Genomic DNA, 27533 nt, shown 5'->3' on the forward strand with positions numbered 1-27533 from the left:
ATTAGCCCTTCTAACCTGTCTGAGGGACTGCTCGCAGGAAACTGGAGCGGCATTTTTCCAGGAGGAATCACGTACCCATGCATTTAGGACCGAGGTAGGTTTTCCATCCCATTTCCTCATGTCCTCTCCCTGATCACATAGGTAAAACCACAGGGCACCTCGCGGTGTGTACCTTCTATATTCTCTCTCTTGGGCAGAAGAACGCTCACTCCTAATAGCTGAGACATTGGTCCTTACAGGTGGGGAGTAGGACATATCCTCTTTGAATTGATGAAAATCCTGGGACAGCTTCTCCACAGCCAAAATGCAGGCTTGTAGGGAGGAGGAGAGATTTTCTTCGTATTGACGGAGTTGGCGAGCCACTTCATCTAATGTCAGTGCCTCTTCGTCTTTCCAGGTCATTATCGCCAGTGAGTTGGCATAGGACGATGGTGCGCTCCGTACAAACTTCCGCCACATGGGTTGTGTGCTTTGGACTTCGTCTGGATCTTTGGGTAATTGTGGGTTGTCCGGGTCATGATGAATCGTCTCTAGCACAGCAAATTCTCTCAGATATTGGATACCTCTTTCCATGGTGGTCCACTTGTTTGATTGATATATAACATCTTCCTTAAAGGGGTACCTTTCCTTCACACTTGACAGGAGTCGCCTCCAGAGGCTGATGGCTTGTGTCCCTTTTCCCATTGCCTTGTCAATGCCACCTTCCCTGGAAAGCAATCCCAGCTGCATGGCTTCCCTACCTTCTAATTCCAAGCTATTAGCCCCATTGTCCCAGCATCAGAGGAGCCAGGTGATAATATGCTCACCTATATGGTGGCCGAAATCCTTTTGCATATCTCGCAGCTCACTCAAGGATAGGGACCGGGTTATTACCTCTGGTTCTGCCTCTTCCTCCCGTTCCCGTGATGACCCGGGCTCATCTTCATCCTTTGCTAAGCAAACTGATTTTTTTTGTATATTTCTTCTTCTATATGGGGGCAACTGATACTGGTACAGGTTGGTCCGCTGGTTCAGTTGCAGTATCGCTCGACAGGTTTTGGGTAACCGCAGTGTCTGTCGCCGGGGCTGGAGGGGCCACGGTGCCTGTTGCCAGGGTTTGGGTAGCTGCAGTGCTCGTCGCTGGGGCTGGAGGGGCTGCACTGACCATTGCTGAGGTTTGGGTAGGCACAGAGCTCGTCGTCTTGTTATTGGATCCAGAGACCTTCTCTTCCCCTTGAGAGTACTGAATAGTGTTGAACAGGGCTCGATAGGCATGGGCCGGGCCACAGCATGTTGCAGTGATTTGTATATCTCTAGAGTTGCCAGGGTGACAGCATACCTTTTCCAAATATTTTACTGGTTCTTCCAGATTCTGCACTTGTTCAGGGGTGAATTTCCAAAACACCGGAGGTGCCCACTGTTCTGGGTACTTGCCCATACTACCCCACACACCCTGCCACTCATAATTATCCAGCCTCGGGGCAGATCTCTGGGTGATCTTCTTAAATAGTTGTTTAACCTTAAACGAGAGCTGAACCACATTCAGGAGCATGCTAATTCCTAGCAATAGGACCATGCTGGTCTCAACATACCAAGGGTATTCAAATTTTTCAAAATTCTCAAACACCATTGTAACTGGACTGAAGGAGAAAGGAGAGGGGAAGAAAGGTACCCCACCCATAGACTGGCTTTCCAAGGAGGAAAGGTAAAGGGTGTAATTATTAATAGTTTCCCACAGATGGCTCCCGAAGTATAGAGGTGACGACAACGCTGAGTGCAAATACCGGATTAATCCCACAGCCGATGACTTTATCATACCATAAACCAGTGTTACACAATACATCAAAGCGAAAACCTTAATCCACCGCCCATGGATGATAAGCAGCAGCACAGGGACTACATACAGCAAGCAAGGTGATACATAACAGAACTCTAAAAACGAGTGCCACAACTCTAAGAACACATAAATCAACGTAGTGACCAGCGACTATTAGGCCAATATAATGAATGCTTGTAACAAATTTGTTTTAATAAGCTCTGGTCAGGTTTGTTGTTATCTCAACCCTTTGGGCCCCACGTTTGGTGCCAAAATGGACTGTCATGGTTTAACCCCAGCCAGCAACTAAGCACCATGCAGCCGCTCACTCACTCCCCCCACACCCCAGTGGGATGGGGGAGAAAATCGTGAAAAGAAGTAAAACTCGTGGGTTGAGATAAGAACGGTGTAATAGAACAGAAAAGAAAAAACTAATAATGATAATGTTAACACTAATAAAATGACAATAGCAATAATAAAAGGAGTGGAATGTACAAATGATTCACAATGCAATTGCTCACCACCTGCCGTTCGACACCCAGTTAGTCCCCGAGCAGCGATCCCCGCAGGCCCACTCACCCCAGTTTATATACTAGATGTGATGTCACATGGTATGGAATACCCCATTGGCCATTTTGGGTCAGCTGCCCTGGTTGTGTCCCCTCCCAACTTCTTGTGCCCTTCCAGCTTTCTCGCTGGCTGGGCATGAGAAGCTGAAAAATCCTGGACTTAGTCTAAACATTACTTAGCAACAACTGAAAACATCAGTGTTATCAACATTCTTCTCATACTGAACTCAAAACATAGCACTGTACCAGCTACTGGGAAGACAATTAACTCCGTCACAGCCAAAACCAGGACAGATGGTGAATTTATATGTTTAACTTAATATTTCAGTATTTCAGAGTGATTAAAATGACATGTATCAATCTGGTGAAGAGATCCAAATAAAATAAAATAAAATAAATAAAAATAAAGCCTTTTCTTCTGAATGTTCTTTCACAAGCAATACTAGAGTGCCACTTTGTACAGCTTTTGCTACATAAGTTTGTTTACATACACAGTAACATTATATCATTTGCCTTATAACACAACCAGAATTCCAATATTTTGCATAGGTGGGGGATGCAGAACACAGGAATCAAATGTGTCTTTTACAACACAAATATTCGTTCTCTCGTGAATTAATCAAGAGTCATAATATTCAAATGCCAGTCTCCTACTCACAGTAGACTGCCTGTTCAAGCCAACTTCTGATAATAATTTTATCAGTTTTTGCCTAGACATGTGCCCCAGGTCAGGATATTTTTCTGCCTCTCATAATCAGTCAGGAATTTTAATCAATGTATAAATTCATGCAGAGATGCTTGCCAAATTCTGCATGTGGCCAAAACCTCAGTTCTGATAGTATGAACTGTTTCTCATCAACGTAGGTGATTAACATGAAATCTGAAGATAATAGTATATGTTTTCCCTACATCTACAGTTTTTTCAGCACTTTTTTTTTAATAAAACTGCACATGGAAGTATGACTTTTGAAATAGCTAATGCAATTCAGATTCACATCTCAGTTCAACTTGAACTAACTTTCAAATACAGACAAACCAAATAATGTTAACTTTATAGTGTTTCAGAGACAGTAGACTTCATTCTAAACTCTTACAAATCCACAGTTCTTCCCAAATGCTAGAAATTGCTTTCATATCCTTTCCATCATCATACCTTTCAGATTTATCAGGTAGCTGCTCTCTTTTTAGTATATGCCTTACTATAATTTTTTTTCTAAGGAGACTGTTGTGTAGTAGAGGAAAACATCTTACAGAACACAAACTCCTAATTCTGTGAAGTAATCCCTAATCCACCACAGCTGTAACCTCAAAAATTAAATAAAATCATTTAACAAGACTTATTTTTCACAAAGTATGAAACCAATTTCATATCCCTATCCAGCAAAATTCTAGAAAGATTTTTTCCAGCATAAAATTTCTCTAGTAGTGTTGTGTGTGTGTGACGGTCTGACAAATTCAATGTCTCAAACATCCGCTAAAAGAGCTTTGGTGGACAAAACAACCTCTGTAAAAATGCTGGAGTTTTGTGAACAGGATAATGTGGACAGAGGAGAGGGCCCCACGGAGGGTGGGAACGCACTTCTCCAAAGCCCCAATTCCTTATCTTCAGTGGCCAGGAGAAGGAACACAATTTATGCCTTCCTGGAGGAAGAAGGCCCCATGGAAGTTGGGACTGTGCTTCTATCTTAAGTGGTCATGCCAGCAGGAAAAGAGAGGCAACTCCACAATGAACACCCCTCCCCAAAGCTCACTAACCGATTCCAGTGAACCCCGGGTGTGGGAACTGCGCATGTTGAGATCATCAACTAACACACTATAAAAGAGGAGAGAACGAATCCTCAGCGCGCGCCCTCCGGAACTGGATCTCTACGCTGGCTGGACCAACGCTGGACCCAGGACTGGTGAAACCCCTCTCTTCTCTCTTTCTTTCTTTCTTTCTCTCACTCTCTCTCTCTCTCTTTTCCTTCTCTCTTTTCCACAGTCCCTCATCCTTTGAAACATAAACCGTTGACCAAGTCTGAGACTAAGAGTGGACTTAGCCGCCCCTGAGCTCCTCTTTGAGAAGGAGTCCAGAAAGCAAGGGGGTCTGCTCTGAACCTCGTGACTCAACGGGAGGGCTCTCCTTCTGGTACATTTCATGTTCCTTTTTCCATTTCATTTTCCTGTACTTCCCTCCTCTTCTCAAATAGCGGCTTAGTGACATGTTGCAAGGTTCATACTAACAAATTCATGTGTACTTGGACAAAGTTAGCTAGGTTGAATAAATGTTGGTTGTTGTTTGAACTCCCCTGGTGTCGTTTCACCTTAATTCTGACAAAGGAAATCCACGAACCTGAGTCGCTCCAACTTTGGGACGCGACATCTTAATTGGCGTCACGGACAGGATTCCCCTTGTTGGAAGGGAGTTTTTAATGGGATACCGGACCTCCACTCGGAGAACGAGCGGGGAGGATCTGGGAAAGATCTCTCAACACTAAGTCGGGAGAGATCTGAGCAGTGGCAGACATAGAGGCCCGGGAAATATCTGTGTCTGACTGTTCCCCAGTTTTTAGAGAGGCTAACTGCCTATACAGGATTTCCCTTGTTGGAAGGGAGATTCTAACGGGATACCGGACCTCCACCCGGAGAGCGGGCGGGGAGGATCTGGGAAGGATCTCTCAACAATAAGTCGGGAGAGATCCGAGCAGTGGCAGGCATGGTGACCCGGGAAATATCTGTGTCTGACTGTTCCCCTGTTTTAGAGAAGCTAATTGTATATAAAGCCCACCCTTCCCCACAAGGAGTAGCCTGGGCACGAAACCACTGGCATGATCCAAAAGCCATTGTAGGAAGAATTGAGAAGCTTGCAAAAGAAGGCAGGTTTCGCCCGGGAAAAGGGAAGGCTGTAGTGTGTGCAGTGTTAGGGGCCGCACTCGCAGCAGCTCAGGAAGACAGACAGGAAACAATGAGAGCTGAGCAGGCAGATAAGGAGAAGATTCAGTCCCTGCAGGATTTAGTTAAAGTCCTGCAAGAGCAGTTAACTGCTGAGCGTAATACAACGCAGCGGCTTCATGCTGCCTTGTCTGATGCGTTAGATCGGGAAAGAATTTTACGAGCCGAGGCAGATGAACGATCTGACTCGGACTTAGACCTACAAGGTCTAGAGGTAGTTCAAGTGAAACAGCAAAAATCTTTATACCCAAATCAAGAGTTAGAATGTACCAGAAAAGTTTTTTACCCTGAGGATGAAGAGATAGCAATGAGGCCATTAATTAAAACAGAAACCATAGACAATGGCCAAATTGGCGGAGCACCACACGTGACCATTAAGACGATACCATATTCTGCCACTGAATTATCTAAAATTCAGGAAAAGTATATCCGACTAGCAAAGGAGACTGAAACAGAATATGTGTGGAGGGTGTCATTAACTGGTGGTGACCGGATTTTATTGTCAGAAGATGAAGCCCAAGGATATTGGGGACCTGGAGTGTTCCTAACTACTGATGATCCTAGGGAACCATGGTCTCTGACGCAGCGGGCAGCTTACTGGGCAGGGGGAATAGACCAAATGGAACGGGGAGAACCAACACGGATAGATACCCCTTCTATAAATCAGTTAACCGAGAGCTTACAGAAAACTGCTTGTCTCCAGTTAATGCATGATAGGCGATTAGTGCCACAACAGCCCTCTCCGATGTTGTTAAATGCCAATCCCGATAGAATGACTCCTCTAATCCGAGGTTTACCAGAGTCTTTGAAATTATACGCTGTCCAGCTGCAGGATAGATTACGCGATGCTATAGCACCTAGAGGAGGCAGGCGGAATGCAGGAGGTGCCCTGACCTGGGGAGAAGTGGCACAGGAATTGATTAACTATGGCCGGAGAATGGGTCTCACAAGGGAAGAAAGCAGGGCTAAGCCTGCTATCCGCCGAATAGAAGGCCCTGGCCGACCTCCCCCATCTAAGACTGTAAACACCAAAAAGCCATATGGGGGTCAGCGAAACTTGTTGTGGGCAGAAGGGATAGAAAAGGGAATTCCCCGGGATGTGATGGACGGCTTGCCCACCTCTGTCCTAGAAAAGTTGGTCCTAGGGTGGAAAGACAAGAACAAGGAGCCTCCCCATACTGAGTTAAACATTCGAGACTATAAGGGGGCGAATCCCACTCCCCAAACACCCACTGCTCCAGAGGAAGGTATGACTGTCCGCAGGACGGGAAACTAGACACGCCATCCCCAGTAAGTGAGCCGGGGGACGGCCAGTGGGTTTATTTAAGGAGGCTCACTGAAAATAAGACAGGAGACCTGTTGATTACTTTTCCCCTTGGTCCCTTTAAGACCCCAGTAACTTTTTTAGTTGATACGGGTGCTCAGATGTCAGCACTCCAGGCGGATGTTGCTAACCGCAATGGAATAATTGCAGATAAGAAGCAGATATGGGTCACAGACGTTTTCGGAAGCTCCCAACCACAGCCGACAGCTAAAGTTAAATGCTGGCTGCCAGGGGATTCATCCCCTGTTGAGGTTACTATGATACTAGGTCCTCTACCCACCAATATTCTAGGACTTGACCTCTTAAAGGGCCGGTCGTGGGTAGACTCTAAGGGAAGAGAATGGAAATTCGGGTGTCCCGCAATCTCTGTGAGGCTTTTGCAGTCTGCACCAACTCTTCCCCCTTCAAAGATAGTTAATGTCAAACCTTATGCTTTGCCTTTGGGAGCAAGGGAAGGGATCACTTCAGTGATAACTGAGTTACGGGAACAGGGGATAGTTATTCCTACGCACTCACCCTATAATTCCCCAGTATGGCCAGTCCGCAAGCCAAATGGGAAGTGGCGGTTGACAGTTGACTATCGACGCCTGAATGCCAATACTGGCCCATTAACAGCTGCAGTCCCCAATATAGCAGAATTAATTGCAACCATACAAGAACAAGGTCACCAGATTTTAGCAACCATTGATGTGAAAGACATGTTCTTTATGGTTCCCTTGCAAGAAGCAGATAGGGATCGCTTTGCCTTTACCTGGGAAGGTGTACAATATACATTTACACGGCTTCCCCAAGGCTATTGCCACTCACCAACCATTGCTCACTATGCATTAGCCCAGGAACTAAATCAGATCACTCCCAAAGATGGAGTAAAAGTATACCAATATATTGATGATGTGCTAATTGGAGGACCAGACACCACTGCGGTGGGGCAAACCCAGAGAGAAATCATTAATCACTTAGAGAATTTAGGGCTCCAAATTCCTGCAGAAAAGGTACAACTCCCATCACCTGAAGTAAAATTTTTAGGTATCTGGTGGAAAGGAGGGACTGTGTGTATACCTCCCGAAACCTTGTCCACCCTTGAACAAGTGAAAATGCCTGAAAATAAGAAAGAATTACAGCATGCCCTAGGCTTGCTAGTGTTTTGGAGGAAACACATCCCCAACTTTTCTATCATAGCTCGCCCTTTATATGATTTAACCCGTAAAAGGACTGCTTGGGATTGGACATCTGTCCATGAAGAGGCCCTGAAATTATTAATTTTCGAAGCAGGGATTTACCAGGCCCTAGGACCGATACATCCAACAGACCCACTCCACATAGAATGGGGTTTTGCAATTCATGGGTTATCTATACATATGTGGCAGCGTGGACCTGAAGGTCCTACTCGTCCTATAGGATTTTTTTTCGCGTAGCTTTAAGGATGCGGAAAAACGGTATTCAGTTTGGGAGAAAGGACTCTTTGTGGTTAACTTAGCCTTACAAGAAGCTGAGAGAATTATACGACAACAGCCCATCATCTTGCGAGGACCCTTTAAGATCCTGAAACCAATATTGGCTGGAACTCCTCCCCCCGCAGGAGTAGCTCAACGAGAAACAGTAAGGAAGTGGTATGCCCACTACTGTCACACTAGACAGGTAGAGGAGGGAACACCCAAAACGCTCCAAATACAGGATCCCCCTTCTGATCACCCAGATACAGAACCCCCTCCATCGTATATCAAAGTGGCTCCTGATTTCAAACCCCATTTAAAAAACGTATGGTTCACTGATGCTTCCGCAAAAAGGGATGGAAGGACGTGGAAGTATCGAGCAGTAGCATTACATATTGATTCAGGGGAGCATGTGATAACTGAGGGAGAGGGTAGTGCCCAAGTAGGGGAGTTAGTTGCTGTGTGGAGCGTAATCGTTAAGGAAGCTGAGACAACAGAACCAGTATACATTTATACTGACTCCTATGCAGTGTTTAAAGGATGCACTGAATGGTTACCATTTTGGGAGCAAAACCAATGGGAAGTAAACCAAGTGCCAGTATGGCAACGAGACAAATGGGAAGAAATACTGAATATCGCCAAGCAGAGATCTTTCTTAGTAGGCTGGGTTGCTGCACACCAGGCAGGGGATAACCCAGCTCACCTTCTAAATAACCAGGTAGATTCCTTAACACGTCTAGCCAGTCTTGCTGTCGATGGTGAAGCGGAAAAATGGGAACACCTTTTGGAGTGGCTGCATGTGAAGCGTGGCCATTCAGGGAGTAAAGACCTGTACAAAGAGGCTATTAGCAGAGGATGGGCTGTTACACGAGAATTATGTAACACTGTTATTTCTGCATGTGGTCAATGTCGAGTTCGCTTGGAAAAATATAACCCTTTAAAAGAGCAACCCCTACATTTAAGGACAAACAAAGGTTTATGGCAAACATGGCAAATTGACTATATTGGCCCCTTTAGGCTATCAGAGGGAAAACGATATGTGTTAGTAGGAGTAGAGGTGGTATCAGGACTAACACAAGCCGAAGCTGTATCCAGAGCAACAGGAGAAAATACAGTAAAAAGTCTTAAAGTATGGTTTAGCTGCTTACCCAAGCCTCAATCAATTCAGTCTCATAATGGGAGCCATTTCACTGCTGGAGTGGTGCAAGAATGGGCTAAGGATGAGGAAATCCAGTGGGTTTTCCACACCCCTTACTACCCTCAAGCTAATGGTATTGTGGAAAGAACAAACAGACTTCTAAAACGAGCTCTGAGGCCCCATGACCCAGGGTGGGCCTCGCGAGTACCAGAAGCAGTATACCGAATTAATAGCCGGTGGGGGGCAAATGGCTGCCCCCGACTCCTAGCATTCTGTCCCACACCTCCTTCTATTGTTCCAGGGACGAAAGGTGGCAAAGACCCTGCACACTTGCTCCACTATGCTGGACAGCCAGTATTAGTGGAACTACCCACTGTGGGGCAAGTGCCCCTAACCCTAAAGATACCCCTTAACCTCTATTCCTGGGTGGCCACAGATGCTCATGGGAAAGAGCATCGTATCAATACCCGATGGATTGTCCCTTCTTTCTAAGTGGACTTTCATGTTCTGAATTAAAGATGCTCTGATGTTAAATGGCTGATAAGAATATGGGGTTTTTTTCTACATCCCACTAGCTGGATTCTAACAAACATATCAGTTAAGATGCACAATATAAAACTAACCCTCTGTTATAGTACTAAAACCATAGCTGCTTGATTGCTTGCTTATGTTTTTGTTACTCTGACTAGTAATGCTGTGTTGACTTCTCAGAATTCCTGAGTTGGGGGGAGAACACAGAAAGCTTGACAACAGACCGCGTTGGAGTTCTTGCAACGGCCCCTACGCCACGTGAGAGCAAGAGGTCGCTATAAACTTATTAGCTTTTTTACACACAATAAGCACATTCTGCTGATCTACGGATGCTTTAATCAGAGCAACTCCAGTCAAGAGAGCTTGAAGTTTAAGGAATAAGTAACACATCCTACACATAACCTGCATGAGGTTGTTTTACAGAAGCTGCATGAGTGCCTTGGAGAGTGCACCTCAGCCTCTCGGATGGATCCCAATCACTAGCAGCACTGCTTAACATCTCCTCCAATCCTATCCCTCTAATGATTGTTTATTTTTGTATATATTTTGCAGGTTATCAGAAACCCACGGCAGGACTTATGTTTTCACTTGATGAGTGGGCCATTATCTGTATTGTTTGTTTGATTTTGATTGTGATATTCTTATGGTATAACAGGGAAAGATGGTTTGGAACTCCTTCCTCCTTACCTTCCTCAGCTTTGGTGCATCTGGACAAGGAGAAAGGACCTCCAATTTAGCTTGGGAAGTGATACAAGGATTCATACACATTTGGAATAAAACGGATCAGGGGATCTGTATTCAGATTCCTACTTCTGCCGAGCAGGGGATTAGATTCGGTTTGATACCCATGAAGCTCAATATTGGAAAACATAATAAGACCAATGGCATTATAGGGTTAGTAGATGCTCCTTTTGAGTATCAATATCGAAGTGATTATACCTCCTCTGGTAGATGGTGGCGAGATGAAACAGCCTTCTATGAGATCCCTCGGGACACGGGGTGGCCCGACTTAATAAACAAAACTTGTAAACGATGGAGATTGGAGGTCAGTCGCGAAATTGGTGTTAGTCATAGCCCACCATGTCCTCCAGGATTCGAGGAAGCCTATTCCAGACGATTCCCACCTTCTCCATCCTGGTGGAAAATAACAGGCTGCCCTTCCTATCACAATATATCTTGTAATCTAGTGCCCTTTTAGCCTGCTTCCCCGGAAATCACCCCTTTTGAATTACAATATAACGTAAAATGAGATTCAGCTTGGTGTGTTCACATACCTGACAGGAAGGGACAATATCCTTCAATGAATAACGCCCACACTGCTTGGGGATGGTCAGTGAAGCACATGTTAAAAAACCAACCTCTTCACTTATTAAAGAAAGAATTTGTAGGCATACCCAACCCCAATGATGCCCATTTGCTAAACTGTACCCACATTATAGATTGTACCACAGGTGCTGGCAATCCCATTGAAACATGGATCAGTTTGGAAGTTAGAACCTTAATTTGAGATATGTGCACCTGTTGGGGATATCCTAATTTTGGATACCGAAACCGGGATAACCAATGTAATCAGATCACCAATAATGTTAATACCTGGCTAAAATGTGGAATTCCCATTAACCACTTCCCAAGACATAAGGTAGGGGAGAATAATCAAATACCTCGGGGAGACGCAGCTACTTGTCAAAATGCTTTGTATGCTGCCCCTGAAGGAACTGTCTGGGGGTGCTCAGATGGGAAAATGTACTCACACTTAAATGTTATCGAACAGGCTGGATTGCGGTGTGGTTTGGGAATTCCTACTATGTGTCCCAGGCGAATCTTCGAATATACCACACCACCTATTCACAGGAAGAAACGAGAACTTGATGATCCAAGTAGCACCCAGAAATGGATTCAAAGCATTTTAAAACCCGATTATTATACCTGGGGACAGAAGGTATCATTAGAGCTAGAGGCATTCTTTGCACCCTCTGGGTATATTGTTCGGCACCAATGGGTGCTAGAAAACCTAACTTGGCAAGTACATGTATTAAGTAATTGGACTTGATATGCCTTTGGGGAACTAAATCTCCAAGTGCAACAGGTATCAAAAATGACATTACAGAATCGTTTAGCCTTAGACATGTTATTGTTAAAAGAACAAGGTGTGTGTGGTATGTTGAATTTGACTGAATCTGAATATTGTATTACCATTCATAATGCCACGACTTCCATTGAAGAAGCCCAGGCAAAGATGAAGGAGATTGCCGACCAGACGAAAGAACTCTTCCATGCAATGCAACCCGCTGACTGGTTTGATGGCTGGAATCCAAACTCATGGCTACATTCCATTTTGGGATCCTTGGGACTGATGGGATGGGGAAAATGGCTTGTAAATATTGGACTTATAATATTAATTGGATTTATATGTTTAATAACAGGCCTTGCCATAGTCAGATGTATGATTAGCCGCTTACTATCCTCAGCTGTGTCTCTCTCTTCTCCTACTGTCCGCTATATCAAGATCACCACAGACGAAGATGATATAAATGAGAATCAAAGTCCAGCGAATGTTTGAGCCACGGGGTGGTGTGACGGTCTGACAAATTCAATGTCTCAAACATCCGCTAAAAGAGCTTTGGTGGACAAAACAACCTCTGTAAAAATGCTGGAGTTTTGTGAACAGGATAATGTGGACAGAGGAGAGGGCCCCACGGAGGGTGGGAACGCACTTCTCCAAAGCCCCAATTCCTTATCTTCAGTGGCCAGGAGAAGGAACACAATTTATGCCTTCCTGGAGGAAGAAGGCCCCATGGAAGTTGGGACTGTGCTTCTATCTTAAGTGGTCATGCCAGCAGGAAAAGAGAGGCAACTCCACAATGAACACCCCTCCCCAAAGCTCACTAACCGATTCCAGTGAACCCCGGGTGTGGGAACTGCGCATGTTGAGATCATCAACTAACACACTATAAAAGAGGAGAGAACGAATCCTCAGCGCGCGCCCTCCGGAACTGGATCTCTACGCTGGCTGGACCAACGCTGGACCCAGGACTGGTGAAACCCCTCTCTTCTCTCTTTCTTTCTTTCTTTCTCTCACTCTCTCTCTCTCTCTTTTCCTTCTCTCTTTTCCACAGTCCCTCATCCTTTGAAACATAAACCGTTGACCAAGTCTGAGACTAAGAGTGGACTTAGCCGCCCCTGAGCTCCTCTTTGAGAAGGAGTCCAGAAAGCAAGGGGGTCTGCTCTGAACCTCGTGACTCAACGGGAGGGCTCTCCTTCTGGTACATTTCATGTTCCTTTTTCCATTTCATTTTCCTGTACTTCCCTCCTCTTCTCAAATAGCGGCTTAGTGACATGTTGCAAGGTTCATACTAACAAATTCATGTGTACTTGGACAAAGTTAGCTAGGTTGAATAAATGTTGGTTGTTGTTTGAACTCCCCTGGTGTCGTTTCACCTTAATTCTGACAAAGGAAATCCACGAACCTGAGTCGCTCCAACTTTGGGACGCGACAGTGTGTGTTTGTGGTTTTTTTCTCCAGATGAAAACCGAGTTTGAAATCTTAAAATCCCACCTACATTGAGATTAACAGATGAACACTGCATAACCAGTAGTGACAGCTGAAACCTTTTCAAACTTCCTGCCTTTGGATGGCAGTCAACTATATAAACTGGCATGGTAAACTGAAACAGCTGTGAGATTTCTGCATCTGTTTTTTATCTGGTTTATGGCAAACACATGAAAAAAGTTAGGATTGTTGTATTTAGCATAGCAGTATCAGTTATAAGAATCACTTTAGCAGCTATATGAGTGTGTTTTATAATGAAGTTTCCCTTCTCCCCATAAAATTGTTTAAATCAAAGATGGAGAAGCATGTCTTAGTTTTCAGTTCTTTTTGAACTTACTCCAAAATAAGATGAGGGACTTAGCTGACAACCAATAGCATCTAGATAGTACTTTTATCTCTGGATCTCCAAGTGCATAATAACAAAAGAAAATGAGTGCCACCATTTACAGACTGGGAAAATGCACCCAAGCAGGTAAAAGATAGATCTGAGAACAGATTCTGCATCCATTTATCATTTCAGGGCAGCATTTCTTCAGCTTGATAATATCACCTGGAACTGGAAAATCACAACAGTAGTGAGTTTTTGGTTTGGGGATATTATTTTGAAGGAAGATAATCCAGGTATTGTTGCAGCTAAAGTGGCTGCTTTACTTTGCTCTTGCATGCTGAATTTAAAAGAATATTTCTTTTGCCTTAAATTGGAAAAATAATATCAGCATTGCTCATATCAGTCAACCAAATTCTTTTTTGCGGGAGCATAATCATGGACTCAATGACAGATCAATATGATCATAGTTGAAGACCCTTTACTAGAGCATCAGACATCATTTTATACATTGGTTACATCCGTACATGCGTTTAGCTATTTTACTATTGGTTACACGCATTATTCACGCACTGTCCATGCGCCTAGTTACACTTAATGATTGGTTATATCAACACTGTACACATGCATAAACATAGGACATAATTGGTTATATCAACTAAAACATGCGACACTTGTCTCAGTCTAATTGGTCAAGATAAACTGCCGAATTGAGGTTGTTTGTGCCAAGTTCCCTTTATCATGGAATGCGCACCTGTGTTCTTCTAATTGGCATCTTTCTTTTTTTGTCTTCTTGTTTATTCTGTTCAAGGCCTTCCAAAGGTGTCTGGAATGCTCTTGTGACCATTAGCTAAATATGTGTCCACACTTTTTATCTGAGGCATAGAAAAAATATGAATAATGGTAGATTGCACACTTTAAAAAAAAAAAATCTGATCATGCATGTCCTGCTGTGTTTCAAGATGAGGAGGTGTGGGCACAATCACACTTTGCCAGTAGTTCTAGTTCCCAGCCTCCTTCATGGCATCAGAATATAGACTTCCACTGACAATAAAAGGATTAGAACCTTTATAATTGTGAAGTTAGAAAATATACCAGAATATAACTCAGTGTGAATAAACATTAACATTTTAGTTATAACTTTTATTTGAAAGTGGTATAAAATAGGAAGACAATTAACTCTATCCCAGCTGAAACCAGGACAAATATACATTATTGCAAAACAAATTAAGTAAGTACTAATGCTGAAAATTCTTTTTGGTATCTTAAGATGTTTTGGTATCTTAAGATGCCTTAAAATATAAGCACATCATAATATAATAGAATAGAACACACTATAATAGAATAATTACAATTTCCAATTAAAAAGCCACCACATGTCACTTACTGCAGTCAGTCCCATTATTCAAATCACCAAGTGTATTTTCATAGCTTTTTTAATTAAAATGCAGTAGAAACAAAATTTTTTGGAGGTTTTACAGCATGGTTTCTAATCCTTGCATGCATCAACTCCAACCTCATTAGTCTTTTCACATTACAGTTAGCAAATGAGAAAATTTTACATGGTTATTTCCTTTTTCCCAGGACTTAATGTTATGTCAGCTAACCAGCTGTTAAAATCTATTTCAATATTTATTAAAAAAAACAAACCCTCACTTTTTCAGTAGAGGAGCCATGGTTTTCAAACGAAGAATGGCAGAAACATTCTCAGCAAAAATACCTTCTCCATATTCAAAACCAGTTGTTGATTATTCTATTGTGAGTGGAAGTTATTAGAGACAAAAATCAATCAAATATGCCAAACTGTTATGATATTAGGAGCCTTGGCACAATACTTTTGAATCATATATTTTGCCAGTGCATACTTACAATTCAGTAGAAAGCTTTTTCCCCCTTATTGTTGGTTTGTTGTTTTTTTCCCCAGAGTTTCTTTCACAAATTATCAACATCAGCAACTGAATGAGAAGTTCTCTGTAGAGCATCTGGTTCATCTGCTACCAGTTTCTCTGTTGAGACAGTCCTTAAAAAGTTTATCCAAATCGGTATTTTCACACATCTGGCAAACAAGAGCGAATATTCCATCACAGTTTTTTCATTAATTTGGACGATACTGAAACATAAATAGTTCAGCAATTTGCAATGTCCAACCATGCCTCATGAAATGTATGCAGTGCAGAGCCATACTCCCCTTTGTGTTATGCAGCTGCAAAAATAGATATTGCAGATTACTGTAATTGGAAATGTAATTCCTGATGCTCAGAAGTTCAGGCCATGCAGAAAAGCTACATAATTTCAGTAATATGACCTTTAATGTGGAACTGTTCTTGGCCATCTTGGGACCCTTGCCAGCCGAGTCACATACTTGTTCTCTTGCATCTTCTTACATCTCTAAAACTTTTAATCAGGTATTCATATAAATGTGAGTGGCTGAAAGTGTCCTCACTCAGCCATTAAGAGACACAAGCTACATGTGAACTGAATCTTTCACAGATCAGTAATATTTATCCATAGCTACTTAATAGATTTTTCCCTTAAATGGGATAATTGCAACCTACTTTTGAAATGCACAAAATCTTATGCAGAGTATTTCTGATGTAGTCTAAAATATGTAGGTTGTAATGCTTATTTCATGTTTTCTCCTCTTTTAGGCCAAATAGCTGCTTCTTTTTCTATACTTAATTCTTATCCTTAATACAAAGCAATATTTCAAATTACAATATGGAAATACAAGTCACGTTCTTGCAGACATCAGGAAAAGCAAACGCAAGAAGGTAGAGAGCCAGAAATCAGGGAGTGCAACAGAGAAGAGGGACTGGACTGCAAGGAGTGGTGATGCTATACTTGAAATAAGGCTCTTAGTGGTAGAAGAGGGGGAACTCCTGGGAACCCTCTGAGAAACTTGAGGGTACCTGCTGCTGCCAGGTAAGAACAAGGCAAGGGGAGCCACAGGGCTGTAGGCCTGGGGAAGCTCTGGCAGCTTTTAGCAAGCATGGTCAGTGCCCTTGATGCAGGGTGCCTGGAGACTTTGTTGCAATTGCCCCTGCTTTGGGAGGGTGAAGCTCCCACCTTTTTAGCTGGTGCTAGGGAGAGGCCTGTTTCAGAGCTTGGTGGATCAGAGGGAGTGTCAGGCCTCTCCCAGACCGTTCCTGCAGTAGGTGCACTGCTGTTGGAGAGCTGTGCTGCCAAGTGGAGTTATAGAAGTCAGTCGGCTGCACAGCATCAGAGAGAAACAGGATCTCCTCAGAGACCCTACAACTTCAAGAGCCCTGGACGCCCACCACAGTGCAGTCCTGGGCAGAGCCTGTCACTAGCAGAACCACAAGTGGACAATCTATGGAAGGCAACAGCTGGAAGCTGGTATCTTCCAACACCACAAATACTGCTCTTGCTCCACCTGTGGTTTATTGCCCTTAAAGCTGAGGAAGACCTAGGGTGCTTTCAAGCAAAGCATCTGGACAGACTGACCTGAGCCATATCAGACACCTGGAGGAAGCAGTGAGTGATGTAGTGGGTGACTCCCAGCTGTGGGGCACAGAGGCACCCACCTGCCAACCTGGCCTGCTGGCTAGAGAAGCTTGGTGTTTGCCAGGGGCCCGGATCCAGAATGTTGTGGAGAGACTGCCAAAGTTTGTCCAACCCTCTGACTATGACCCCTTGCTGTTCTTCCATGTGGGCACCAGAAATACCTCCAGGGCAACCAGGAGAGGATCTAACCCCTCCCAGTCTCTGGGGGGAATGGTCAGGGGCATGAGGTCCCAGGTGCTCTTCTCCTCAATCTTGCTAGAGAGGGGAAAGGGCATGAGGAGGAGGGGACTGATACTGACCGCCAACAATTGGTCAGCAACATGGTTTTGGTTTCTATCACCATGGGACCCTCTTTGAGGATCAATGTCTGCTTGGAGAAATGAGATCCACCTCACTAAGCACTGGTGGGGATGTAGCAACTCTTAATATTCACATAATTAAGTAATCATATCATCTCTATGTCACAGGCGAATTATTAAGAGAAGTCATCATTGTGGGGTTAACTAAAAGGGTTTTATTAATGGTTAAATGATGATCAAATGGTAATTAATCGATGATTGAATGAAAATCAAATGGTGATTAAGCAATAATTGAATGGTAATTAAACAGTGATTTGACGATGATTTAAATGATGATTTAGATGGTGATTAGACAATGATTTAGACAATGGTCAAACACTCTACTTACTACACTTCAAATAATTAAGCTATAGCTGGATATGTCACTAGCATACAATATACTTTTAGGCCTAATGAAAAATGTTGCTTACCTTGTTATCGATATCAGATACCAGGTAAGGAGTATCAACCTCGAGGAGGAGCCTTGAGAGGTGAGAGGCTCAAGGGGAGATCACCACCATGCAGTCTGCTGCTGTACAGGAGAGCTCAATGGGGGCTACAGATATTTATAGCATGAAGTGATTGACTCGTAGTCAACCCCCCCTTTGGTGTACATGCAGGTGTGCAGCTGTAGCAGTTTTAGTTTTGTCTAGTCCTAGATCAGGCTGGTACTGTTAGCTCCTGATAAGACATGGCCTAGACTCCTTGGCTCCTGAGACGATATGGCCTAGCACAGTGCTGGGCTGGATGTTCAAAGGGAAAGTTTCCTCTACACATCACGCGACTGACGCCACGTGGAGTAAGTGGATTGCACTGATCACGCAGCGGGCTCGCATAGGAAACCCTAGTCATCCAGGAATGTTAGAAGTGATCACGGACTGGCCAGAAGGCAAAGATTTTGGAATGTCACCAGAGGAGGAGGTGACGCATGCTGAAGAGCCCCCGCTGTATAATAAACTGCCAGAAAATGAGAGTCAATATGCCCAGTTCACTGATGGGTCCTGTTGCATTGTGGGAAAACATTGGAGGTGGAAGGCTGCTGTATGGAGTCCTACACGACTAGTCACAGAAACTGCTGAAGGAGAAGTTGAATCGAGTCAGTTTGCAGAGGTGAAAGCCATCCAGCTAGCGTTAGACATTGCTGAAAGAGAAAAGTGGCCAGTGCTCTATCTCTGTACTGACTCATGGATGGTGGCAAATGCCCTATGGGGGTGGCTACAGCAATGGAAGAAGGGCAACTGGCAGCGCAGAGGTAAACCCATCTGGGCTGCCACACTGTGGCAAGATATCGCTGTTCGGATAGAGAAGCTAGTGGTAAAAGTACGTCACGTAGATGCTCATGTACCCAAGAGTCGAGCCACTGAAGAGCATCAAAACAACCAGCAGGCAGATCAGGCTGCCAAGTTTGAAGTGTCTCAGGTGGACCTGGACTAGCAACGTAGGGGTGAGCTATTTATGGCTCAGTGGGCCCACGATACCTCAGGCCATCAGGGAAGAGATGCAACATATAGATGGGCTTAAGATCGAGGGGTGGACCTGACCATGGACACTATCGCACAGGTCATCCATGAATGTGAAACGTGCTGCAATTAAGCAAGCCAAGCGGCAAAAACCCCTGTCGCATGGAGGGCGATGGCTGAAATATAAACAGTGGGAGGCCTGGCAGATTGACTATATCACACTCCCATGAACACGCCAAGGCAAGTGCCATGTGCTTACAATGGTGGAAGCAACCACTGGGTGGCTGGAAACATACCCTGTGTCCCATGCCACTGCCCAGAACACTATCCTGGGCCTTGAAGAGAAAATTTTATGGCAACACGGCACCCCAGAAAGAATCGAGTCGGACAACGGGACTCACTTCCGAAACAACCTCGTAGACACCTGGGCCAAAGAACATGGCATTGAGTGGGTGTATCACATCCCTTATCACGCACCGGCCTCCGGAAAAATTGAACGATACAATGGACTGCTGAAAACTACATTGAGAGCGATGGGGGGTGGAACTTTCAAGCATTGGGATACACATTTAACAAAAGCCACTTGGTTAGTTAATACTAGAGGATCCGCCAATCGGGCTGGCCCTGCCCAACCAAGAGTTCCACATACTGTAGAAGGGGATAAAGTCCCTGTAGTGCGCATGAGGAGTATGTTAGGAAAGACAGTCTGAGTTAGTCCTCCCTCAAGCAGAGGCAAACACATTCAAGGGGTTGTTTTTGCTCAAGGACGTGGGTACACCTGGTGGGTGATGCAGAAGGATGGGGAAGTTCGATGTGTACCTCAGGGAGATTTGATTTTGGGAGAGAATAGCCAGTGAATTGGGCTGTATGATATTTAAATATGCTAAATAACCTGCCAATGCATGTCATTGTATCTATAGTGTCTATATGCCATATCAAGGGTATTATTGTGAGAATTATCCAAATGACTACAGGATGGACTTTTGAAACTGAGCCAAGTACAACAGCGATGGAACTTGAACTGGCACCCAGCAATTTCCTCAAGATCAACATCTTCGACCTGCAGACCAAGGGCATGAGCTGCACCAAATGTACTAGCCACAAGTTCCAGAGGCAGCATACAACAACCCAACATCTCACACCATCTCTCTCTTATCCTGAAGAACTGTTACAAAAGATGGAGCCCCAAAATCGATGGACACATTAGAGGGATAGCCCATAGGCTAAAGGAACACTATGTATGTGTGTGTGTGTGCAAGGTGGGGGGGGGGAGTCCATATACTTATATATAAGACAAGGAAAGTGGTAGTGGTTGATTGGAAAATGTAAGATCTGGGCATGATGTAGATGGTATAGAATAAGGGGTGGATAATGTCCTAGGTTCAGCTGGGGTAGAGTTAATTTTTAGAGGATCCTGGGAGGTGGGGGCATAGCCGGGGCAGCTGACCTGGAGTAGCCAAGGAGCTATTCCATACCATGTGACATCATGCTCAGTATATAAATGGGGAGCGGGCCAGGGGGTGTTCTCTGTTTTCGGTGGGGGAAGTGGCGGAGCGTTGGGTCCCGGGTGGTGAGCTGTTGCACTGTGCATCACTCTTTTTGTATACTTTTTTTCCATTAGTGCCGTTGTTGTTGTTGTAATCTCTTTGTGTTTGTCCCAGTAAACTGCCTTTATCTCAACCCTCTAGGTTCCAGTTTCTTTTTCTTTTCTCTCCTCCGTCTCCTCCCCATCCCACCGGAGGGGGGCAGAGGAGTGAGCGAGCGGCTGCGTGGTCCTTTGTTACCGGCTGGGCTGAAACCACGACATTAGTGAAACAGTAACATTTAGCATTTCAGAAAAACTGTCAGTTCAAGTATAAAATTATAAATTCTTAAAGAACTTTCACTGTTATATGGGCAAAACAAGAACTACCTAAACGACCTCTGCTGTGATAAGTATGCATTGATGCTTTAGTGGAACAGCACATTAGGTTCATTCACTCTTGACAAATGTGAACATACTCTTAAGCTTTCTCAACTAGAGTGAGAATATACAAGATGTCACTTAAAATACAATTCTGTGGAACAAGTAAAGACAAACCCAGTTTTTCCAAAAAAATCACCTCCTATGGCATGAGATAAGGTTTTCTTTTTGGATGTTTACTTTCAAACCCAAGTTGTAAGGCAGAACTTGACGTTCATTTGGCATTAGCCAATCATTCGAGTAGCTCTTCACTTTCTTTACCGCATAACCCTTGTATCTCTCATTAGAGCACTCCCAAAATGCTCTTAATGTTAACCCTGCTTCTTGACTTAACAACCCCTCTATGCTATTGAAACTTATTAATTTGCATCAGACAAAGACTACTCATCTCTTCAGGAGAGCAGCTACTGGCTGCCCTAGCTGATTTCATTGCAAGATCGGGTTATTCACAAAGGTATTTATTCTGAATAACCTGGGCTTGCAATGTAATCAGCTAGAGCAGACCCTTGGGCATGGAGATGTACAGAGCCATAAACACAAATAAGCCTTTACTAACGGATATTGATAGAGGACTAAGGTCTACAGAAACTATAGAAGAATAAAATCATGTTATGGAGAATTTCCTATAAGTTAAAGAAGTCAATTGCACACAGCTTTAAGGAGCATTAGTTTATTATCTATTCTCCGTGTGTTACCTCAGAAACAGTCTAATTATATACAAAAATTTGTAATGTTGAATAAACACTGATCAATAAAAACATTTCATAGCTGTTGACAAGGTAATATTTCTAAACAAAACCAAAATAATCATAAAGGTTTGATTCTGTGTGTTGCTTATTGCTGTGTTTGTGTTCATAGAATGCTTTCAAGTATATACACATTTTTTTTAACTCCAGTCCAAAAAAGAAACTCAAAAATATTTACATAATAAATATGTGGGATACTTCATCTTTTCATTACATCAGTTGAACTGATTCTTTAATGACCTATTAAGAATAGAAAAAATTAACAGAGTTTGCATCAACTCATTGCCATGCTGAGTAACTTAGGCTGCTGATGGATTTTATTCTACTCAAAATGTAGTTTAAGATGCATTCAAAATGAAAAGTGCCAACATTATCTTTCCTCCTGCTGAATCCTGGCTGGACTAGTTCAGGAGAGATCTTTCTCCCACTCTCTGCAAAATCATCTAGTCTGACATCTGTTTACACACAGGCACTGAAGGAACAAACACATTTCAGTCCACTGAAAACTCCAATGTTTACCAAATAATCCATGTTTTATTAGATAGTTAACGTGCTAATTTGCTGAAGACAAGCTTTGGCCAAGTATTTATATTTTTTAAGTACATCTTAATAGCAAGAGGATGTCTAAGGAAAACATTGGCCCAATACTTGTTGAAGATGGTCACTTGACAAATAGGAATGAAGAAAAAGTGGAGGCATTCAATGCGTTTTTTTGCCTCAGTCTTTAATAATACTGATAGACCTTGGGCTGCCTGATCCTCTGAGTCAGACGACCACAAGTGTGGAAACAGTGACTTGCCATTTGTGGACACCGAAATTGTAGGGGACCAGCTGTATCAGCTGAATGTTCACAAGTCCATGGGGCCTGATGGGATTCATCCCAGAGTACTGAAGGAGCTAGTGGATGTTATGGCAAGACCCCTCTTGATTATCTATCAAAGGTCTTGGGAGTCTGGGGAAGTCCCTGCTGACTGGAAGCCAGTCAATGTTATTCCAATCTACAAGAAGGGCGTGAGGGAAGACCCAGGGAACTACAGACCTGTTAGTCTAACCTCAGTACCTGGAAAAAATATGGAGAAGATTATACTGGGTACTATTGAAAGGCATTTAAAGAACCTGAACAATCATCAGGCACAGTCAACATGGGTCCACAAAGGGAAAACCCTGTTTAACTACTTTGATACCCTTCTATGATAAGGTCACCTGCCTAGTGGGTAAAAGGAAGGCAGTGGCTGTAGTTTTTCTGGATTTTAGTAAGGCTTTTGATACTGTCCCTCACAGCATCCTTCTGGACAAGTTGTCCAACTGTGGGATGAGCAGGTTCATGGTGTGGTGGGTGAAGAACTTGCTGAAGGGCAGGGCTCAAAGGGTTGTAGTGAATGGGGCTACATCTGGCTGGCGACCATTCACCAGCAGTGTTCCTCAGGGCTCAATTGTAGGGCCAGTTCTGTTCAATATATTTATCAATGATCTGGATGCAGGAGTTGAATGCACCATTAGCAAGTTTGCTGATGATACCAAACTGGGAGGTACTGTTGACTCTCTTGAGGGACAAGAGGCCTTGCAGAGGGATCTAGGTAGATTGGAACATTGGGCTATGATTAATGAGATGAAATTTAACATGTCCAAATGCCAGATTCTGCACCTGGGATGGAGTAATGCTGGGCACAAGTATAAATTGGGAGAGGAGTGGCTGGAGAGCAGCCCTGCAAGAAAGGGATCTGGGGGTTCTGGTTGACAGCAGGCTCAACATGAGTCAGCAGTGTGCCCTGGCAGCCAAGAGGGCAAACCACATCCTGGGGTGCATCAAACACAGTATAACCAGCTGGTCAAAAGAGGTGATTATCCTGCTGTATTCAGCATTAGTGCAGCCTCACCTTGAGTACTGCGTGCAGTTTTGGGCCCCACAATTTAAGAAGGATGTTAAAGTCCTTGAATGCATCTAGAGGAGGGCAACAAAGCTGGTGAAAGGGCTGGAAGGAATGTCCTATGAGTAGTGGCTGAGGACTCAGGGTTTGTCTAGTTTGGAGAAAAGGAGGCTGAGGGGTGACCTCATTGCTCTCTACAGCTTCCTGAGGAGGAGAAGTGGAGAGGGAGGTGCTGATCTCTTCTCCTGGTATCCAGTGACAAGACACATGGGAATAGTTCAAAGCTGTGTCAGGGGAGGTTTAGACTGGACATTAGGAAGCATTTCTTTACTGAGAGGATGGTCAAACACTGGAACAGGCTTCCTAGAGAGGTGGTTGATGCCCCATGCCTGTCAGTGTTTAAGAGGCATTTGGACAATGCCCTTAATAACATGCTTTAAATTTTGGTCAGCCCTGAAGTGGTCAGGCAGTTGGACTAGATGATTGTTGTGGGTCCCTTCCAACTATTCTATTTCCACAAGAAGTACTAAACTTCTTGCTATAAATCTCTACTCCTACAGTTCTATCAGAGCCAAACAGTTTTTGGTAGAATTTTCTTGTGATACGTAAATCTGAAAATTAAGTTTAAAACTTCTGTTACCATTAAAGCAAAATACAATACAGTGTAATTTCTCAGTGATATATTTAAATGTACTGCAAAATATATACAAAGTCAGTCCAAGATCAGTAAAGAATCAGTTCTGCTTTTTGGACTTTTCCCCTTCCCAAAGATACAGGTTATGTAGAAGACCAATTTAATTTAGGACTTGTCTGTATGCATTCCCTTTAAAAGGCAGTGTGAACATTGTGCATTTTCAAATAAGAAAATAGAAACTATACAACAACAAAACACATCTTAGAAGGGGAACACTGAAGCCTGCCATTATATAGCTATGTTTCTCATTCTTTTCTTTGAATATTAACAGCACACAGAAAATAAGTGAATTTTATCAAAATACAGCACATTTCTGGTAATATATATATAAAAAAATCATTTCCTATGTAAATATTACCAAAAATAAACTAAAAATAATTAAAATATACAAAGTTGCTAAAGGGTTTCAATTAAAATTATTAGAACTATACACAGTACAATAAGCAATAGTTAACATCTTTGAAAGAAGTGCAATAATATTGCAGTTCACTTATTTAAGTACTGCCTGTTTATTACCACTAGCTATGTATAATTCCTCTCTCTTCCAGCTCATTGTTCCAAAACTACAGGAGGCTGGTGTTTTTGCTAGCTTTATTAAAAGCATTAACTTTTGTACACATGGGTTGAAAAAAGCAACTTATACCCGTTTCAAACTACCAAATTATATGTAATTAAAAATGAACTGCAATAACTGAATATTGCTCCAATGACAGTCTAATCATTAGCCCTGATTAAAAACAGTTATTGGTCTTCTATGGCACTTTTCCCTGGTCCATAACAACTGCATATTAATTATCACAGCAGATTATGCAGTCTCTATTCAATTACAAAGGAGAAAGAGAAAAATAATGTTTCTGGTAAACAAAATTAATAAAAGCATAATTGAATATTTTATACAGTAATAAGGAACAAAGGCAGCCTGTGGTAAATCACTATTACATTAATATAGTTAGAAACCCTTTAATGACTCTGAAGTGTCTAGTTCACATTTAATGTTACCTGTAGGAACAGCCCTTTAGGAAACATCATTATGAACTGGTGGGTTGTAAGTACACCCTCCCTTTGCTCTCCATCTCACCACAGTGATTCTCTATCACTGTTCAAAATTTCACAAGCTTGCTTTGGTTACCTAGCTCCATATGTATGGTTTCCTTTTTGATTAACAAGGCAATGTAAAGGCCAAACAAAATCGAGATGACTTTCATAACCTTTCCTGCATCATTTACTTTGTGTTTAAATATATGTTACAGGCAACAACCTTAAAAATGGCCATTTCAGTTTCTTTTTTAAAATCTATAAGGTTAAAATGGAGTACTTTTTATAAAGATAAGTATCACCATTTGCACAAAATTGGGGATTTCCATGACGGAGCAAAACCTCTGGGCACATTTTCACAGTACAGTTGAAAAAATTCTGTATGCAAGAAAACCCAACTAAACATGAATCACATGTGGTAAATGAATATTCAATGACTACATTAAGAACAAATCCTGTAGAATACCACAAATTTGTAGTTACAGTCTTCCTAAAAAAAACACCGTAAGCCTTTGTTGCATTTTCTATTGGTAGACATACACTCCAGAACTAAACACTTTTTCTTCTTTCTTGATTCCAGATTTAGATAGCAGATAGTTGTTTCACCTGACCTTTATTCTGTCCAACCAGCACCACCTTCCATCTACCTGTTCATCTATACAATGTGCACATAGCAAAGCCAACATTTCATATCTTCTGTCCATAGCTACAGAAGTGTTTTCAGCATAACACATTAATATCTGGTGAATAAAAATAAAGGCAATAAACAGCTACAGGGCAGACAGTCCTGCCATCTGTCCATTGGCTACAACGAAGGCTTCGCAAAGCCTTGCACCAAGTTTAGTAATGTGTATGAATTTTCCGAAAATAAACCAACCACCTGTACAAAAAAAATCAACACAGGTTTGTTCTTGGAGGAGTGATTCTTAGATTTCTATAATGCTTAAAAACAAGTTTATTCACCATATGAATTTCCAAAATTATTTCTTGAATGTTCTATACCGTGTTTTTTCCCCCTTTAACCACAAGTTCAGGATTTAATTTCCTGTACAAATTTTGATCATAATTCTTTTCAAGTTCCTTTTGTGTATAAAAATAGGCAAAATATTCAGTTTCCCATAAGTCTTTCAATGAATACTGCTGGCTTTTCCCCTCAATCCACAGTATTTATGAAGAAACTTCTCGTACAATGATGAGTTCCACTGCATTCTGAAAAGTCTTTAGCAAAGATACTGCTTGTCCATGATCAATATTGATGAAGCTGTATCCATTAGCCTAAAAAGAAAAATTTAAAATTGAAAACGACAGTCTCATATTTCATGTTAAAGTTTGAACTAAGTTTAAAATAATAAAATTTTATATGAATGCAGACAATAAAACACTGCAGATTTGCAGATCACATTGTTGATGTGAGTTGAACATGTACCTGTATGCTACAAGAAATTAAACTACTGTGTTAGCCTTGGAAGAATTTTGCCCCAAAGGTATTGAATATATTTGCAAATAACCAAAAGAGAAAGCTGAACTTTAAGCCATTAACATCAGACATTGAATTCATCAGCCTCAATACAGCCATGCCAAAAAAAAGAAAATGCAGTACAAATGATACATCCCAGTTTAAATACTAGAAATGGCATTTGTGATAAATTAAAACTATTGAAGCCTTTAACAAAAAAACATTCATGGCATTGGGAACCATTTTAATAGGACTTTACTCCCCTTTTCTAGCACTCCAAATTCTTCCCATGTTTTGGGTGTTCTCCTCTATGTTTCTCTGTATCCTCAAAAATCTAGTACCTTTAATTCCTTATGAAGTATGTATCTAGGGGAACTCTCACCTTTCACGTGAGGGGCTGATTTCAGAAGGAGAGCATGTTATCATTCAGCAATTAAATCCAGACAATTTAATCAGGCAATCTGGTAGGAACTGATCCAACTTACCACAAGGTCTGCTACTATAGCTTGGGAGTTGAGACAGTAGTAATAGTAGAACAGAGCTTAGAATACTTGTTGCTAACACTAAGACCATTATATTGTGACACACTAACTCTACACCCCCACCAGTTCTTTGTGGAACACAGTTCAGACTGGATGTAATGAAAATTCCCATCCCCCTGCCATGTCTAGCAGTGGACCAGGTTGCTCTGAGAGGTTGCGCAGTCTTTGTCCTTGGAAGTTTTCTAAGACCTTCCTGGATAAATCCCTGAGTAACCTGTTCCGACCTACTAGCTGACCCTGCTTTGAGCAGGAGATTGGGCATGAGACCTCCTGAGGTCACCCCCAGCTTGAATTTTCCTATGACTCTAAG

General features: G+C 42.6%; 3 protein-coding genes across 12 annotated transcripts in view; 1 reads left to right on the forward strand and 2 right to left on the reverse strand.

Moving 5' to 3' along the window:
• The window catches only part of LOC126035258 (splicing regulatory glutamine/lysine-rich protein 1-like), a 134849-nt gene extending 132991 nt beyond the window's left edge, over positions 1 to 1858 (reverse strand). Inside the window, exon 1 of the mRNA XM_049793612.1 lies at positions 874 to 1858. Within this exon, the coding sequence (XP_049649569.1) occupies positions 874 to 1254 (381 nt within the window). The 5' untranslated portion in view covers positions 1255 to 1858. The remainder of the gene's footprint in view (positions 1 to 873) is intronic.
• LOC126035315 (translation initiation factor IF-2-like) overlaps positions 1 to 27533 on the forward strand; it is a 307625-nt gene that overhangs the window by 71812 nt on the left and 208280 nt on the right. The window lies entirely within an intron of this gene.
• LOC126035239 (erbin-like) overlaps positions 21571 to 27533 on the reverse strand; it is a 171245-nt gene continuing 165282 nt past the window's right edge. For all 10 annotated transcript variants that reach the window (XM_049793514.1, XM_049793513.1, XM_049793508.1 and 7 more), the window contains one exon: positions 21571 to 26500. In XM_049793514.1, the coding sequence (XP_049649471.1) occupies positions 26393 to 26500 (108 nt within the window). In that variant the 3' untranslated portion in view covers positions 21571 to 26392. The remainder of the gene's footprint in view (positions 26501 to 27533) is intronic.

This window comes from Accipiter gentilis, chromosome W (genome assembly GCF_929443795.1).
Source record: "Accipiter gentilis chromosome W, bAccGen1.1, whole genome shotgun sequence".
NCBI lineage: Eukaryota > Metazoa > Chordata > Aves > Accipitriformes > Accipitridae > Astur > Astur gentilis.